At 42.4% G+C, this 17,419-nt stretch overlaps 1 protein-coding gene across 2 annotated transcripts in view; it reads left to right on the top strand.

Moving 5' to 3' along the window:
- Positions 1–246: 246 nt before the first annotated feature.
- The window catches only part of LOC139912734 (LIM domain kinase 1), a 56,644-nt gene continuing 39,471 nt past the window's right edge, over positions 247–17,419 (top strand). Inside the window, exons 1-2 of one of the 2 annotated variants that reach the window (XM_071900616.2) lie at positions 247–405; positions 3,750–3,849. In XM_071900616.2, the coding sequence (XP_071756717.2) occupies positions 348–405; positions 3,750–3,849 (158 nt within the window). In that variant the 5' untranslated portion in view covers positions 247–347. Of the gene's footprint in view, positions 406–3,749; positions 3,850–12,917; positions 13,082–17,419 lie in introns of those variants that run through there. The other variant, XM_071900618.2, reaches the window with a different exon arrangement.

The following is a 17,419-nucleotide window of genomic DNA, read 5'->3' as shown; positions in this document are numbered from 1 at the left end:
ACTCTTGTAATGTTTACAGTTCTCCCTTCTTGTGGGCGCACTGGCACACTGCGTTATCTGCAGGGCTATAGGCGCCGTGAGGACAAAAAAAAAACAAAAAAACATGCATTTCCCAGGGAGGGTTGTTGGTCGGCCAACCCGTAGCTTCCTCTACCAGCTGCAGCGCTTCATTGGCCAGCAGCTCTCTTGAATGAAGCGCCGCATAAACTCTGAGGCAGGCAGGAGGAAGCTGCGGGCCGGGAGCGACGCACCGAGCAACACGACCGCCGGGCTGAGGTGGCCGGACACCGGGTATCTGTCGACCAGAGGCAGCCGGCTCTCTCACAGAGCTCCGTGTCGGAGAGTGAATGAGGTTGATGCTGCTGTGCTGCACCTGGAAGGACGAACGCATGGGAGAGGAGGAAGGTAAAGTGATTTTTTTGATAGAAACCGAAACCCGGTGGGTGCTGCGGGCTCGTGCTGCCTTCACGGGCGGCGGGGCGGGAGAGGCAGCGAGCAGCAGAGCATCCTTTTGGTGCTGGGGGGGACAGAGGATGCTCGACCGAAAATCGCCATAAATAAAATGCGTTCCACTTTCTGCTTTACTTTGGGTGACGTGTGATGCCTGCAATAAATTAAATAGCGTTACAACGGAGTGTCTGCAGGCAGCGCCAGGCTGTGTCCTTGTTTTGCTGCAACTGAAGCCATGTTTTCTCTCCGAGTTGATGCACCCATCATGTTTTGCAGTGTGTGCATTTTATCCTCATGCCACCCTTAACGAAACTGTTCGTTTACAAACTCACAAGTTGGAGATATTTTGCCTATTAGTAGGCCATTGTAGAAATGCAATAAAATAAGGACTAAATGGGGTGATTGATGGAAAATCACCACCATATCTCTGCCCGGTATAAAGAGCAGCTTGAAGTTATTTTCTCAGCTTCCCAGCCAAGCAGGCTTGCCCTATATAACCCTCTGCTGGCTGAAGGCCCTACAAAGTTCGTCATATATATTGAATGTACAAAATATTAGGGATGTCGTCCTGATATTGAGTTGCAGCTCGTTTTGCACAATCCACATCTGAATTATCTCAAAGCTTAAATATCCTTCTCTAACTCGTCTGCTTCTGTTTATCTACATCTCCTCCTTTGTGATTGGTATAGATTTAATAAGGGAAATCAATAAGGGATAATGGCTTTTACCTGGATTCCCTCATCAGTGGACTTCATGAAAAGAGTCACTGTGTCCCTAATATTTTCTACATTGAGTGTAGAATTTCCTCTGTAACTAGTCTTGGCCTAATATACATGTATCACCATGTATCAGTCGATTGATAACTATGTAAAGTTATTCTAGCACAAGGCGTGATGTTATCTTTCATTGCTGGCGGACCTGAGTACAGGCCGTCATGGGAAACACTCTGACTGTAGGATTACGGTGCCAGCAGAGCTGTCAGTCAGGTTCAGGCTGAACAGAGGACCTGGTTATGTGATGAGTCACATTGCATTACAGCGGCTTTAGCTCATCTGGTGGAAGGTGTTCAAGGTATCAAATATGTGTTTTTGGATGAGAGAGAGAAGGGGGGCGGGTGGGGCATCCATACATATGTGTGTAAGAATGTAGGTGTGTGTGTGTGTGCTTGTTTGTGCACGTTTGTGTGTGTGTGTGTGTGTGTGACTAGGGTGTGCATGTAATCTCTGAGACCCTTGCAGACAGTAAGGAGGGGGCACAGTTGTCAGGGAGAGAAATGCTTCATTAATGAGGAGGAGAGGAAGAGGGGAAGAGAGGAGAGGGAGAGGAGATGAAGAGGAGAGGGAGAGAAAAGGAAGATTAGGAGAGGAGAGGAGGGGGAAGGAGAAGAGAAGTGAGGGAAGGGGAGTAGAAGAAAGGAACGGCGTTAGCACAAACCAGACCTTCTTCTAGCCAATACAATCAATAAAACTACTACAGCAAGACTGCCCAAGCAGTACAGAAATGAGCCAGCCATGCAAAACCTCTGCCAACACATCTGAAGTCAAGGCCCATGCTGATAACTTCAATCCGAAAACACAATTTAGGCCTACATGTTGAAGAAAATAACAATTTTATGTTGAAAATGTTGAAATTTATGTATTTATGTGCATAAAGTGGCTCTGGAATAACATTATTCAGTTTCCCAGGCTTGTCTCATAGTGCCCAGTTGGTATTTCTGACAGTTTGTGAACTGGCAGAGTGACTGTTGATGCTTTGCAGTGTGGGACAGACAGATCACACTGGACACTTAAACTGCAGGGAAGCGGGGCGAGGAAGTAGTACATAATAATGCAGTAAGTACATGAGGAAGTAGCAATAAAAAACCATCTTTAGCTCCTTGTTCCTCTTACAGATATTAGTCCGGCTTGTACTGGACACACTGGCGTTATGTGGTGTAACCGCTTGCATGGAAAAGGATTACTTTGGATGAATTGCATTTACACCATGATTACACCACAGTGAGGGATGAGTGATAACATCAAACCGCCATCTTTATACTCCTGATCCGTTTCTTGGTACTTAATATCCCAGCTGATGCACCGCCACCTGTCAGTGTGGATGTGAAGAGGTGGTGTAATGTGTTCTTATGCAAATTAATTGTAGAAATCATGATAACTACAGTATGTAGGCTATAATGTCTGCTGTGTGTTTGCTGTCGCCGCCTCTTCCTTTCCAGTGAACAGATTTACATTAACAGTTAAGCCAATGTTCACACACTTGATGACCGGCACACACACACACACACACACACACACACACACACACACACACACACACACACACTTGTGTTCTCCATTTAATGCAATGCAGAATAAATTGTTCCAAAATCTGATCTGCCAAATTGCTTTTTCCTCAAAGTATCCCTCATTTTCGTCTATCATAAGTACCATTTTCCTCATTATAGAACGGGGGGATTTCGTGGTCCACAGCTAATGAGGGTCATTTTCCTGGAAACTATTTTTAGCCGTCTGGTGTTATGGTTTATATAGCTGCAGTTTAGCACATTTGGCCAACACCGTAGCTACAGCCTGGTGCGTTCTCCTGGCAGCGGCGGCAACACTTCAGAAAGACCTTTATACTGGAGTGAGCTAAAAGAAGACAAGCCTGACTGTACCAAGTGGGTTTGGGTCGGGTCAGCCTAAAAATACAGAAATACATTTGAAAAGTAGAAGTTATTATCAAAACTATGGGCTTTAGTAGGGTTTTGGCTCACAAAAATGAATTACTTCTTAGTTTGGGTCAGATTGGGCTCAAATTTTCCGGCCTGAGTAATGCTCCAATTAAAAATGTTGACTAATGGTTCATTGTCACAAGTTGCTTATATTCATGCTGTCTGTTTCCAGTCTGCCAGTATTGGTGAAAGGTTTGTTAGAAGCACTGTGGCTTGTGTAAGCTCACCAGTCTGCTCTCACTAGATCTATGGTCTTATTGGAGCCTCAGCTGAGCTTATCAGCTGGAGGTGGTGATTTGCCTAGGGAGCAGAGTGGGAAAATGATCACATCACACACACACATACACACACACACACACACACACACGCAAACACAGATCATCTGTTATTGCTTGTCATCATGAGCAGTGTTGTTGATTTCCTGCATCATTAACTGTAAAACCATGCAAATCAAAAATGTATACATATGTCCTTTGCCCTCTATCTCATCCCTGACTTTGTCTGTGTGTGTGTGTGTGTGTGTGTGTGTGTGTGTGTGTGTGTGTGTGTGTGTGTGTGTGTGTGTTGCTTCTGTCTCTGTGTCCTGCAGCTGGCGGAAGCTTGCCCGTTTGTGCGGGATGCAAACAGAGGATCTATGATGAGCAGTACCTCCAGGCCCTCAACACCGACTGGCACACCATCTGCTTCAGGTAGTGTGAACCACAAACTCACTGGCCTTAAAAGATTCCTCTGGTGTTGGTGAAAGTTAAGCCTCATTTTCCAGCTTGGCCTGTCTCTCCCTTACAAAATGGCTGTGGATGTTTACACACCGTTATCACACAATTAGCTAAAACGAAACTGGTGCTCTCTGCCTTGTAGACGCCATTCAATCCCATTCATGATATCAAATCCGAACTTCAGAGATGTGTAGTAACATAATCCATGGAGGAGAGTTATGGGTCGATGGTGTAAGCATAAAACAATAGTATAGAAGCATACAATATACATTTTATTTGTGAATAAAAAAAGTAGTTTGTGACGAAGTAGTTCCCCTTTTTCAAGCTCAAAACTTTCACCTGAGAAGTTGGGTTGTGTTTTTTCTTCAAGCCGTTCCGCTGTAACGTAAAATAAGTAAAATGTAGGACATGTAAACTTTTTATTCTATCTGAAGCTACAAAATAAAAAAACAACAACAGCGATTTCACAAGGGAGAGATGCCAATCTGGAAAATGAGGCCGCCTTTCACCAACTGCAGAGGAATCCTGTAACATTTAAACGTGAAACTCATGAACGGTTGCTGAGAAGTTCACAGCTGCATTCAAAGGGCAGCGGTGGAGCGAGTCTCCCTGTTAGAGTGGAGGAGCGGTTCAGGTGTAAGCTACACGCTAAACCCTGTTACCTGGGTGGACACTGAATCTCCTGACATCACCATGTACCTGTGCTGTATCCAGCCTCTTTTCCTTACTGTGGTATGTTGACACACTTCGCTTTAGTTACCTTCCCTTGAATCATTAACCTTGAATTCCAGTCTGCTGCTTAATATCAACCCAACATACATTTCAGACTGCGTGTGGTCTTGATAAAATCTCCCTGTGGAGAAGAGGTGGGAGGCTAAAGGTACTGAGTGGGGGCGAAGTTTCACAAAGTCAAGGTGATCTTTGAACTTGTTAGTGCGAGAGTGTGCACTTTCCTTCCTCCTCCTTCAAAAAGACCCTTATTTTAACCGTCTCTTTGATGTTCTTTGATGTTCAGGTAACAGGAGAATCTGCTCTGCTGCCTTCTCTTCCTCCTCCCTCTGTCTACCGTTTATGGAAAAAGGGACAATTGCATGATTACAACATGAGAACAGAAGCAAACGCGGGCAATTCAAAAAAGAAAGAAAGCGCAATGCCGATGTTCACCTGAGTGTTTTGAACGGGTCTTGTCAGCTGCACATTTAGCTTCGCTGTTCTTTAGTTTCTTACCGCTTTCTGACATTGTAGTTGTTGCTATGATTTTCCTGCCCTTGATAGCCACACATATAGCTCACCGCTGGCTGGCCCGCAGCAAAATGTAGACACCCAAAAAACATCCCGAACATCATTTGAAAAGCCAATTTCAGGCAACCTCGGGATTTAGGCATGTACACACAGGGTCACAGATACATACTGAAAAGGCATCAAATCCTATTTATTTATTATTTTAATGTAAAAATATCTGCATATTGAAGCTGTAACGTATTGGGGCTGATGCTGAGCTGGGTCAGTTTTATCATGGCGGGTAGAGCAGAGCGGATCAGGCTGTAGTGCTGGACAGGTGAGTTCAGGTGAGGACAGACAGCCACCTTATCCATGTAGAGCGCCCAACACCCAGCGCCGCACCACGCTCACATGTTCAGGTCTGCATCCAATCTTGGTACAAGATCACACTCCCCAGCGGGCGAAGCTGTAAGTACACTAGTGATATTTCATTATTTATCGGACGAAACGGTCATGTGAGACTCACAGCACCAACAGCTCTTTCAGAAAAACTCACAGAGAATGTTGAAGGTATTATGTGGCTTTTGCTTCACTGTCTTTAAGACTTTTTTCAGATTTCTTTTTCCTTTGGTGAGATTTTGAAGTCCTGTCGCGCTGTTTTCATAGACTTGTGTTTAATTGCACACAGGTAGGAAAGCGCCTCTCCCACTCAGTGTGAAAGTAATTTGGGTTTCAGTGGAACCGAACCCCTCCTCTCAATCAACCAAAAGCAACTGTAGTTACTCTGATAAAGCTTCTGCTGGCAGCAGCCGGCCCGGGTCGAGCTCCAGCGGCGGACCTGTAGTTGCCAGAATGATTAACATTTACACGGCAGTCAGGGTGCTCGGTTTTACTTTCCGAAAGGCTTTTGTGTGTGGAGGAGAAAAGGCAGGTTAGTGTTTCAGTCTTGGGCCGGTTATTCTGTACATTAGGTTAGGAAGGTTGAGTGCAGTAGATGTCTTTCACTGTAGCGTAACTACAGATTGATGTGATTAGAAGAGTGTGTTTGTAGAGGGAGAGTGTGCGTTATGGAGACTGTGTGTGTGTCTTTTTACAGAATGTCCTCTATTTCTTCTAATTCATGATAGAATATACTGCACCGTTTCACCACAGTAACACACTGTATGGCCCAAGTGTGTGTGTGTGTGTGTGTGTGTGTGTGTGTGTTTGTACTGCTTCCCACTTCGTATGTGTGTGGGTGGTGAGATTGCATGTGTTTCTTTGTGAAAGAAATCTATTCAGATTTTTACCCTTTTTGCCTCAGCCAAACCAGTATCTTGTCTTCTAAGAAGTAAACACAAATCTAGTCCAGCGAGACGATTCTTGGGAGCCTAAAACAGAAAACAATACTCTCACTAAATAAGGTCTTTTTAAGTTTTTTTTTAATTTTGTTCATTCCGACAGCTTGATTGTGGTAGAGAGAGGCAGAAAGCACTCTACACTACACTGAAACCTGTGATAATGATGCACAATGATCATGTGTGGTCTGGTCTGCTCTCTGCCAGTCACTTCTGTCTCTCTTTCTCCGTCCGTTCCAGAAAATCCAAACATTTTTTCCAGAGATTGAGGCATTTAACCGTGCAAATTAAAATCCAATTGCTCAAATCTCCCAAAGTGCTCTCTGTCAATTCTCTTAGCATCTTCTCTGGAGGGCTCGGATTATAAAGCTGCCTATTCTGCCCTTTTCTCATTTTTGTGGCTATTACTGTTCATGCTATATGTATAAAAACCGGATATGTCGAGGCGTGAAGAGAAATATATATGGTCATTTACTCTTCACATCGATAGAGGCTGCCACCTCCTATTTTATGGCATCATGCATCTGAGCCCATGAATGAGAATGGATTCACAGATGGGTCAGACATGCTAATGGCCGTCAATTCTCTTGGCGCACCGAAATGCAATTTGAGACATCCGCTGTAGCATCTGCCATGCCAGGAAGAGCTCGCCCTGTCAAATTCTTGAATGGAAATTTTGATTTTTAGCTCGCGCTCGAAAAAAACAGATCAAACCAAAAGGTTGTTTTGGTGCAATTTCCCTTTGCTAAAATGCAAAAATATGAGTAGATAATGTTCTTTCAAAACGTCGACCCGTACCCTCGCTCATTCAGAGGCGTCCTTGTGCTTCCGTTTGTCTCGTCATGTTTTCAGATGAAATGCGGCGGCAAACACATTAACTGATAATTCCCATTAGCGCTGACGAGCTTATTAGGATGAGCCAGGAAAAGTCGTGCGCTTTGAAAGTGGGGCCAGGTTTTTACGAGACTGTTCCAGATATTATTAATGGGACAGAGTTGTTGATGTTGCTGCTGCTGTTGTTGTTAGTGGTGCTGTTATGTAATATCCCCCCCACCCCACCCCACCCCACCCCACCCTCTCTCTCTTTCCTGCCTGTTCTCCCTCTCTCTCTTATTTCCTGCGGCGGACTAACCTTGTTTCCGAAACACAAGCAGGAGATCAAACAACTTCTCGCGGTGGAGTTCTCCTGAAATGTTTTTTTTTGTCGTTTCTTCTATTCACGACATATTCAGCTCCACTGGAAATCAACCTGCTTTTGCTCTGAACACTAGCTGACTGCATCCGTTTTTACGTGATTCTTTTATGAGTCCATGTCAAACGCATACGCTCAAAATTCTCCAGCAAGCATCCTCCAGTGACAACATCAGCTCAGATTTAGTCGATGTCAGTTGATGTCGATGCTGTTTTTGTCTACTCCTGCTTTATCCCGGCCTGCCTCAGTTCTGTGAGGTAGGAGCTGTCCAGCTGCGTCTGCTGCAGCGTCACCGGTGCTTCACTTCACTTTCCCTAAGCTGAGATGGTTGGCAGATCGGCTATCGCAGTGTGGAAAACTGGCCGCACTGCTCCGTCTGGCATTGATGATTTCCACTGGCTGGACCTCTGAGCAGGAAATCTGAGGAGGGTATCTGGGGCACAGGGGAGAGTCCATGACGGTTTTATGGTGTGTGTGTGTGTGTGTGTGTGTGTGTGTGTGTGTGTCGTACGCTAGAGTACAGATGGACCAGAGATGAGGGAGCGAGTCACATCTGGCTGCTCCTGCGTAGATCAAGGATTGCAGTTGGTCTCAGTGGGGTGTCTTTTGTTAAGTGTGTGCAGTTTATGTATTTCTCTTTGTGTGTATGTGTGTATGTGTGTGTGTGAACATTTTACATCTTTTGCTTGCATGCAGATTTTGTGCATTTTTCCAGTGCACTCACTGAGAATACATGCACAACTGTATGTTATATTTTGAGAGTGTCATGAGGTGGGATGTCTGTCAAAGAGCTCTGCGTGCTTCTAATTCAAACCCGAACGCTGTGCCAGCTCCTCCAGACTCCTTTGAGATTTGAGGCCATTTGATCCATTATCGCTGCTGAAAAGACACTGTTCTTTTCTCCGAGAAATCATCATTCTGTCTACCGTTTCTCTTGAGAACACACCGTGTCTAGAATTTAGGGGGAATCGTTTTCTGACCCTGATCCAAGTCCTCGGCGAGGGAAGGATTGTCATGGAAAAGGAGGATTTAAGATGGCTTTGCTAGTCAGACAAGACTTCCGTGGAAAATTGCCTGTGCTCCCAACCCCCAGACTGGTGGCACTGGGGAACGGAGCTTTAATCCAAACAGAAAACCTCAAACAAAATGGCCCAACTGCAGCGCTCGCTGCTGCAATGGTAGATTACTCCAATGAAATGGAAATGGAGATGGAAAAACAAGGGGGAAATGACAAATTGAAAGTGCAGAGAGTGTTATTTGGAGGCTGTGGGGTAGAGTCCCAGGGGTGGACAGAAAACACAGCGTTCTTTGGAAAATACCCGCAGCAGCGTGCTATAGGCTTCATGGGAAAATGCTGCAGCGCTCTCACTGAAAACTGCTTTCCCATTGGTTGTTTGTTCTGACTTCCAGCTCGCGGCTGAGCCTGTGTGTCCCACAGCTCAACTTTAGAGACCTCAAAGCACCACAGAGAGTCAGACTACTTTCTTCCCATTAGGGATGTAGCCAGACCACTTAGGTCTATTCTTTGCTGATACTGACTACTAAAGCAGTGGCTGATACAGAGTACTGATCTGATACAGTACTTTACTACTAGACTTTGACCATTAGTTTTGCATCATTCAACAAAAAGTAAAACTAAAAATACATGTATAATCTATTTTTTTACATTATGGAGGTCTAAAATCCTGCTGTGTGAGAAAAAAGCAGAACATGTTTTTCTTTGATCTCTGGCATGCTACATACTCTCTTGGTATTGGATTTTGAAGTAATAATCCCTGACGTTTTTGTATAAATAAATGTCAGTTTTGCCACTGTCTATTGTCAACTGATAAAACACAATTGTGATTCATCCTGTGCCCAGTTATTGAAAACATTTTTTACATTTGCTGTTTTAAATATGGGTCAGGAAGGTCTTTCCTGGGAAAAATGCTCTGGTGCACGGGAAGTGATGCGTTTTACATTACTGGAAGCAGATAGAAGAAGAACTGGGTAGTTAACAAGACCAGAAACAGCCACCATGGCTGAACAGATAAAGAAAAAAGCGACATCTACAGAAACCCAAACTTCATCAACAGAAATTCCAAGGAAACAATTATACTGGCAACTGTGTGTGATCGCCAAATGATCTATGGGAAGTGCTTTGCAAAAACATCACAGCAATGACTGCAACTCCACTGACATTTTAACATTGGGGAATTTCCCAAATACCCTTCTTTAACCTGGTGTGATTTTAACATTCAATACTAATAAAGCTACTATAGCGGCACATCCTCACTTTCCTATCACTGCTTGTGAGCGCACAATGCTGTGCTTTCACTTTATTGAGTTTTCAATTTGAAACTACTAAGGTACTGTAACTTCTTCCCCCCCCAACTCCTCTCGCCTCCTCAGAGAGACGTTTTATGTTCCCATCAATTTTACAGTGTAAAACAGAGTCATATTTCTCTGAGGCTTGTTCAATTTCCAGCTGCACAGAACAGCGCTTCAGATTTTCTGAACAGGTTGTGAGGACTAAGACTACAGGCTCTCCAAAAGAAGAGCTCTCATCAAGGAGCTCCTGGGTGAATTTCACCTCCTTCGTTATGGATTTCAGAGGATTAAATGAGAGTAGCACTTGACATTCGTGCCGCCACACAACGGCAGATGTGAGTGCAAAACCAATCAGAGTGTTAAGCTTATTAGTATAAGGTTCTAGTGCTTTATTTATTCACTGGCCAGAATTTCACATTTGCACATCATATTTTGATCCGTTTATCTTCCGTTTCTCATTTCACTGAATATCACACATATCCTTAATTTCATCAAGTTAATTTCCATTTTACTGTAGTTAGATTAATAAAATAGCTAAAGGAACGTAGATGAAACAGGATAAAGAGTCAGATACCTTTTCCCTGCTTAACTCTGTGCACTGTTCATGTACATACTAATGGTCATCTCTTCTATATGTAATTAGTTTTACTCCTCTGCTCTCTGCAGTCTCACTGCAGTACAGTGCAGCTCTGTCCTGTTCCCAGTATAACTATTTCCGCTTGACTGTCACTGTCCCACCAGCTGCCCCAAAGGGCTGCAAATGCTGCTGCTTTGTCAGCACTTGGACAACCACTCTTTGTACACTCTATAGGTTACATCTAGTATGCATACACCGATTATGTGTAGATTGTAAACATACTTTCTGATAATAGACAGTGGTTTCTAATGTTGGGAATGTGTTTCACACCTTCGCAATATGCATAATCAACAGATACACAGCTGTCATGACAAACACTGTATGTGTAAGCGCATACAGTTTGGGCAAGATTGTCCTTTCTGAAGGACAAGCTGACACAAAGCCCAGAGCTTTTCCTCTGCCTTCATGTAGAGTAAGATAAGGGATTCCTCCTCTCACACATTTCTGTCTCATTACAGCCACAGCTTTGAGGAAAATACGTCTCCTCTGCTCATCTGTTGTTTTTTGCACCATTTTGAAAATGATGATCACTGTGTAAGTCCTAACAGATAAAGCAAAAGATACAAGCATACAAAACGTTACTCAATACTGAAGGTTACTGAATCATTGCCTGGCTGATGAGGTGAGTGAGCCCCTATTAGTTAAATCTCATCTGGACCCAATTTGGCGTCCTGGTTCTGTGGTACAGCGGAGTTCGGCTCAGAAACAGACTAGATGAAGGGCCCCAGTGACTCAGCAGTTTTCTACCTGCAGCCGAACTCTGCTTAGTAACAGAGGCTGCCTGCCAGGGAGGGGAGTTAGACAGACAGACAAGTTGTTCGTCCCCGGCAGAGGATTCATGATGCCCGTGTGCCAGGGATTATTTACTGATGTGTGGCAGTTGATACAGATGAGAGTTCATAGCTGATGGATGAGCGAGACGCCGCCTCAGTCATCCTGCCTATCTGACTCAGCCACACCTCGCTTTACTCTCTGCCTGTGTGTCCTGCACAGTCTGCACAACGTCCTCTGAATAATACAATCAGCTCACTGTGTTCCGTTTTATACGCCCTCCTGCTTTATTGATCTACAGTATATTGATCTATAGTGATTGCTGCTGTAGTCACCAGTGATCCATTCTGGACTTATCTTGACTGCAAAAAACGTAATTAACTTTTCCTAGTTTTCCCCACTAACTTTGTGACTCACGTCCTTGATAAAAATTGTAACACGTAATGGATAGCCGTAACCAATCAAATTTTTGGTAATGTGTAAACTGAAACTGACAGAACCTGACATGTTTCAATTTTTGAGATCAATTAACCTGACCTGAACAACGCGGTCATTCCTGGGTGAACTAGAGCCTCTGTGTCTTTTGTTCTGGAGCTTCTCTGAGTCTGAGGTTTCATTAAAAAAAAAAAGTATTCCTTTTTCCTGATGTTGGAGGAATTCAGCAGGGGCGCTGCACCTCTGCTATAAATGTTTCAGGGAAATGCTGATATTGTAAATGGAATATGCAACGCATTGAGCTGTAGGTCAGTTACAATTATTCGTAATTCTTTTATTGCTGAACATACTTTACATCGTTTGTCTCTGACCATATGCATTGTGTGAGCACCAACTTCTTTAAGAGAAAAGCAGATTTTGAACAAACAGGTGTTTCAGATTGCGTCAGCATGTTTGGATCAGACTCAGTGGTTGGTTGCTGACACAGACAGAGAGAGAAGTGCAGAAGATTCAGACTCAGTTGGCTTGTCAGTATTTCATCCTCTTATACAGTCTCATTCTGCAGAGGTTACAGCTTAAATGGGAAGATGCCTTTTGCTCTGAAAAAAGAGGCTACACTTAAAATGGCACAATCTACATTTAAGATCTCATCTTATTAGATAAAAGAGAAGATGCTGTCTCAATTGAAACTGTCACCTGATTGGCTGAGAACAGCCCTGCCTCATCCACCCCAAATGAAGCGGTTGATGTGAGGAGGAGGTTGGTAAATTGAATTAGTTGAGGGGAGATAAAAGGGTTTAATAGATAATAGATAATAGGAAAATTTGCTTTTCTGCTTCCAGCATCGTAAAATGTATCAGATAGCATAGGAAGTGGGCAGTGTACATTACAAGGATGAGAGGCGGCTCCGTACAACTCACTGAGAGACTGCATGAGGTTAAAAAGGAGAAATGAGCTGCTGCGGGGCGGGAGGAGGGAAGAGGCGAGCCTGTGATGTCACAGGGTCACGACGGCTCCCAGAGGAAGGGCAGAGGACAGGAAATAGTTACTAAAGAAGCGTGACCCCACTGTGCAGCTGCACCGTGAGAGAGAGAGAGAGACAAGAGAGGAAGGGCAGTGAGAGAGTGGCATTCATGGTTGTGACAGCGAGGCTGTGTAGCAGTCGAGGTCTGAGCTGCGCTGGTTCAACATCAGTGCCGCTAACATGAGTCTGCTTCCTGGCTGTCACAACAAGGCCCTCTCGCTCTCGGGTGACATGTCGCGAAAGGACCAACGCTGCAGGAATCGCTTTCGACACAAAAAGTAAGTTGACTGGTGAATTTATGCGGTTGGATGCTACATTGTATTGTAGGGTAAGAATGATCTGGCTGCGTTGACGTTTTCAGTTTCATAGAGTCAAACTGAACTTGCATCGTTCCACCCTGTTGCTTTGATGTGTGCAGTCTGTTGAACTTAACAAAATGGTTGCAATCATTTTTGACAAAAACAACTTGTTACTGAACAAGAGTTTGAGGTGTTTGCTTGTTTGCCAATGGAGAAGTTGAACACCCATAAACCACAGACACTGATGGTCTTCTCTGTTTTTGGATGCTCACAGTCAAGTGGTTTGACCGACTCTCAGTGCAGTTAGAGTTTCACTTCCCTTTCTTTGTGTTTTCACATGTGTGGGTTTAAGCTCTTAAAGTGACATCAAGGACTGCATAAATTTGGTGTGTTAAACGCATGTGTTAAACTCAATGCCTTCCTCCAAGTATTTATCCACTAATATCTCTCTCAGAAGGATGGACTGTAGATATTCTCTGTAAAGTCCTCTGAGACATGCTTGTGATAAAGGGCTATATAAATAAACTAACGGTATATTCAGATGTGTCACTCTGTGGGTTGGATTACTTCTTCAAGTCATTTATCACTTCCCTAACCATAGATGGTGTAGCACGCATCAGGTCTACTATAACATTCGCAGGGGATTTCATGTCTGAAAAGCCCTAGTTTCTAAATGACTTCCCTCCTCCAAGGCAGTCTGTGTCAATCTCTGCTGTCTAGCATGTGACTTTTGGCTTTGCTGTCTCATGTAGTCATCGTCTGTACAGCTTTACGCTGCTGTTGAATGTCACTGTCCTGTAATCTTGAATAGTAGCTAACCTACATTTAGATGGTAAGCTAAGGCTGGGCTATATGGTTGAAATCAATATCACGAAAATCATAAGGATATTTTTGATATTGATATATATATCGAGGACTTGGAGCCAAAGGGGCGTAAGTGCGTTATAGTAAATTTTACAGGAGAGCCAAAACAAATTTTGATCAAACTTGGATCAGCTGCCATTACCACATACTAAGCACAATATTTTAACTTTTTGTGTTATCAGATTGAGCATTACCATAAAAACAATACTGCTACAGTTTAAGTTGAATTATATTTGTTAACTTTTTTAAAAATGGCAAAAGAGTGAAATACACCCTTTTGGCACAAACATTGTCCCAATACAGCCATGCAGAATATGGGCATATGTAAGTAAACAATTGTAAAGCACATTCATTTTAATACAAATCTAGCAATTACACTTCAATCAACACTGAAATATAAAACAAGATCAGAATGAATATCTTTATCTTGAAGTAATGCTCAGCAACTTTCACCAAGGCCTTTAAAATTGTAGGCTACATGGAACATATCAAATTGATTGATACATTTTTTCTGTTAAAAACTTTTAATAAACCTTTTTAATAAACCTCTATAGACATAAGAAACTACTTTTGATTCTAAACTACTACTTTTTTTTCTTTTCCTAGTATAATACATTTTTGTATGTGTCCTGGGACACATTCAAAGACCTGTAAAACTCCTCATAACACTGAGGGATAACTTCAGCTACCAGCAGTCTTACTATCAGAGCTCCTCTTGACCAGTTCACACTCCTAACATTATAAAATAACATTTTGAATCTATAGGCCTAAGTTTTTAATGGGAATATTAACATATTTACATTCATCTAATATTGACCTAGAATATTAATTAGGATATGAATAGGATACTAAAAATGATGTGATCATGCTGCCATGCTAGCATTACTTACGTCAGCATGCATTTTGAGTTGACCTAAGTGCTGTTAGAATCCTCTACCCACAATGCTTGTTCAGTGTCAAAAGTGTGGTTTTGTTTGGTGTCAAAAGGGCGTAAGTGCAGTTACGCCCTTTTGGCAGCAAACAAAACCCTACTTTTACTGTTACGGCTTTCAGTTTTTGTTTAATTAAAACTTATGGGTCATGATTTCAGTTGTGTCCTTTTGGTACTGAAAAGATCTCACTGAGATCTTTCAATTGATATATAATACTCATATTCGCCCAAAATCGCACTTACGCAGAATCGCACTATGGCTCCAAGCCCTCGATATGTTAAATAATCAAATTCATTCATTAATAGCAATCCCATTGAACTGAATGGTAATGTCAAGTGTGATGTCAAACAAAACTGAAATTTTCAAATGATTTTCCTACTGTACATTTTGTCAGTTTTTATATGGCTCGATATCCCAAAATCACCATAACATCACAATATGATTTCACTGAAAGACGATAAACGATAATATTAATGATATGATATAGCTATGATAAGCTATAACAATTTAAATTTCTACATGTGTACACACTACAGGCCTACCCTTGACTGCAGGGTGGAGGTTGTAGTCTGTGGCAGTTTGTAGTGAAGCTTGTGTGCAATTCAAATGTAACTTTGGTTTTCATGTCTCATGAGGAATGCAGTGGGAACCAGTTTATATGAACAGGCAGGATGAAGGCTGTAGTAAGCCGACAGCAGCACTGACTCTAAGCTGACTCTTTGTTGGTTTGTGTGTGTGTGTGTGTGTGTGCAGGAGCAGATAAGCATGTTATCCAGCGCAGCCAGGCTGTCAGAGGGGAAACTTGTTAGTCGTCCCTATCATATAATGTCTGGTTTGTCTTCCATAATTCCTAAGAAGACAGTGGAAAAGAGGGGGAGGTCTTTCATGCCGTGTACATATTGATATTTTTATATTTTGGAACACTTTTATAACATTGTGCTTATACATACTTGTACTTACAGTCTATTTATACATATATAGCCAGTATCTTTGTACATACTAATATTTATTTATATTACATTGGCCATTGAAAGTATGCATTTTACCCAAGCAGCGGCTCATCATGTAAAAGTACACAGCATGCATAAATAGTAAAATTCCACCATAGCACTGTGTTTACCAGATTGTTCTGATAGGCTACATGACATATCAACCTATCCATGTGTAATTAAATCATAGCTTTTATCCAAAAATAGTAATTACATGTTCGTGTGTGTTTGAAGACTGAGGTGCTTACTCACCTATCACCACTGGTAGCTCATGAAAAGTTCTTCACTGCGGCAGCGTTGGCTCTGCCTTCTGTCCAGTGTATTGAACTGGTTCTAATCAATGATCAGAGGCTGCATGTGAAATTCAAAACAACATCAGAAATGAAGTGCCAGTGCCAGATGGACGACATGGCTGCACCACTAACACTCTGCTGACTGCTGCAATTTGGCTGGTAATTTTTTTTTGATCGGGCAGTTGAATTATTATTACGATTGGTGGCTGATCGATGGGTACACACCTAGTGTATATATATATCAAATATGTTTATAACTTTGTAGGTTTATACTTATATTCATATATACTAATCTAATCTACTTCTACCTGCATATACAACACATTTAATATTTAATAATCCATATTTAAGTAAGCTATTGGGACTGTTAGTAACATCTGTAAGTATCAACTGTAAGTAAATTGGGACAGTAAATGTTGGTAATCCATTTCTCTCTCTCTGCTTAATCCCATTACTTTCGCTGCTGCAGCAACCTCATTTCTCCACGGGGATGAAAAAAGTTTCATCTTCTCTTATTTTATCTTTATCTTTAACAGAGGGGTTGAATGATAAGATGGGTCTTATGTAGTGTCATGTTTACATTATCTCTCCTGAATATGTCATGCTTGTTGTGTCGTAGTTGTTGTCTTTATAATGAAGCGTAAGCCTGTGTAGAAGCCAGTGAGGACGCAGAGGAGGATTTAACTCATTAGAATTCCTCCAGTCACTGCATTTGAGTCGATTTTTAATAAAATGTGTCATTTACAGTAAGACTCAAACATTCTGGACTTCACCTGCCGTAATTCATGCTAACTCTTATATGGGATTAAAAAGGGACCATCCCCTAAACCTAAGACTGACAAAGACGCTGCTGCTCTCCTACTTTTACGCTAGTGATTTTCAAGTCATCTCTGTCTGGCTTCTCCTGTTGGCAGGTGTAATAGTGCTTAAAATAGTTCCCTTTCCGTGTACCAGTGCTCTTTCCATGGCAGGTGAAATGGCAGCTTTCAGGTTACGAGGTTCTGAAACTGCTCAAAAAGATATCGCAGTTGATTCTCATTTTAAGAATACGGATGTGGTACAAAATAAGATTATAAAACTTTAATGATCCCCGCTGGGAAATTAGGTCGTTGCAGCAGCAAAAGCAATAGGATTCATCAGGGAAAAAAGACAAGTACAATATAAGCACACAAAGAGAGTGTAAAATAAGCAAGAAAACAGTAAAAAAAAAAAAAGAAAACAATGAAGTAATAAAACAGA

Source organism: Centroberyx gerrardi, chromosome 6 (genome assembly GCF_048128805.1).
Source record: "Centroberyx gerrardi isolate f3 chromosome 6, fCenGer3.hap1.cur.20231027, whole genome shotgun sequence".
NCBI classification, from domain to species: domain Eukaryota; kingdom Metazoa; phylum Chordata; class Actinopteri; order Beryciformes; family Berycidae; genus Centroberyx; species Centroberyx gerrardi.
Note: the sequence above shows the minus strand (reverse complement) of the source record. Positions and strands in the feature narration are given on the sequence as shown.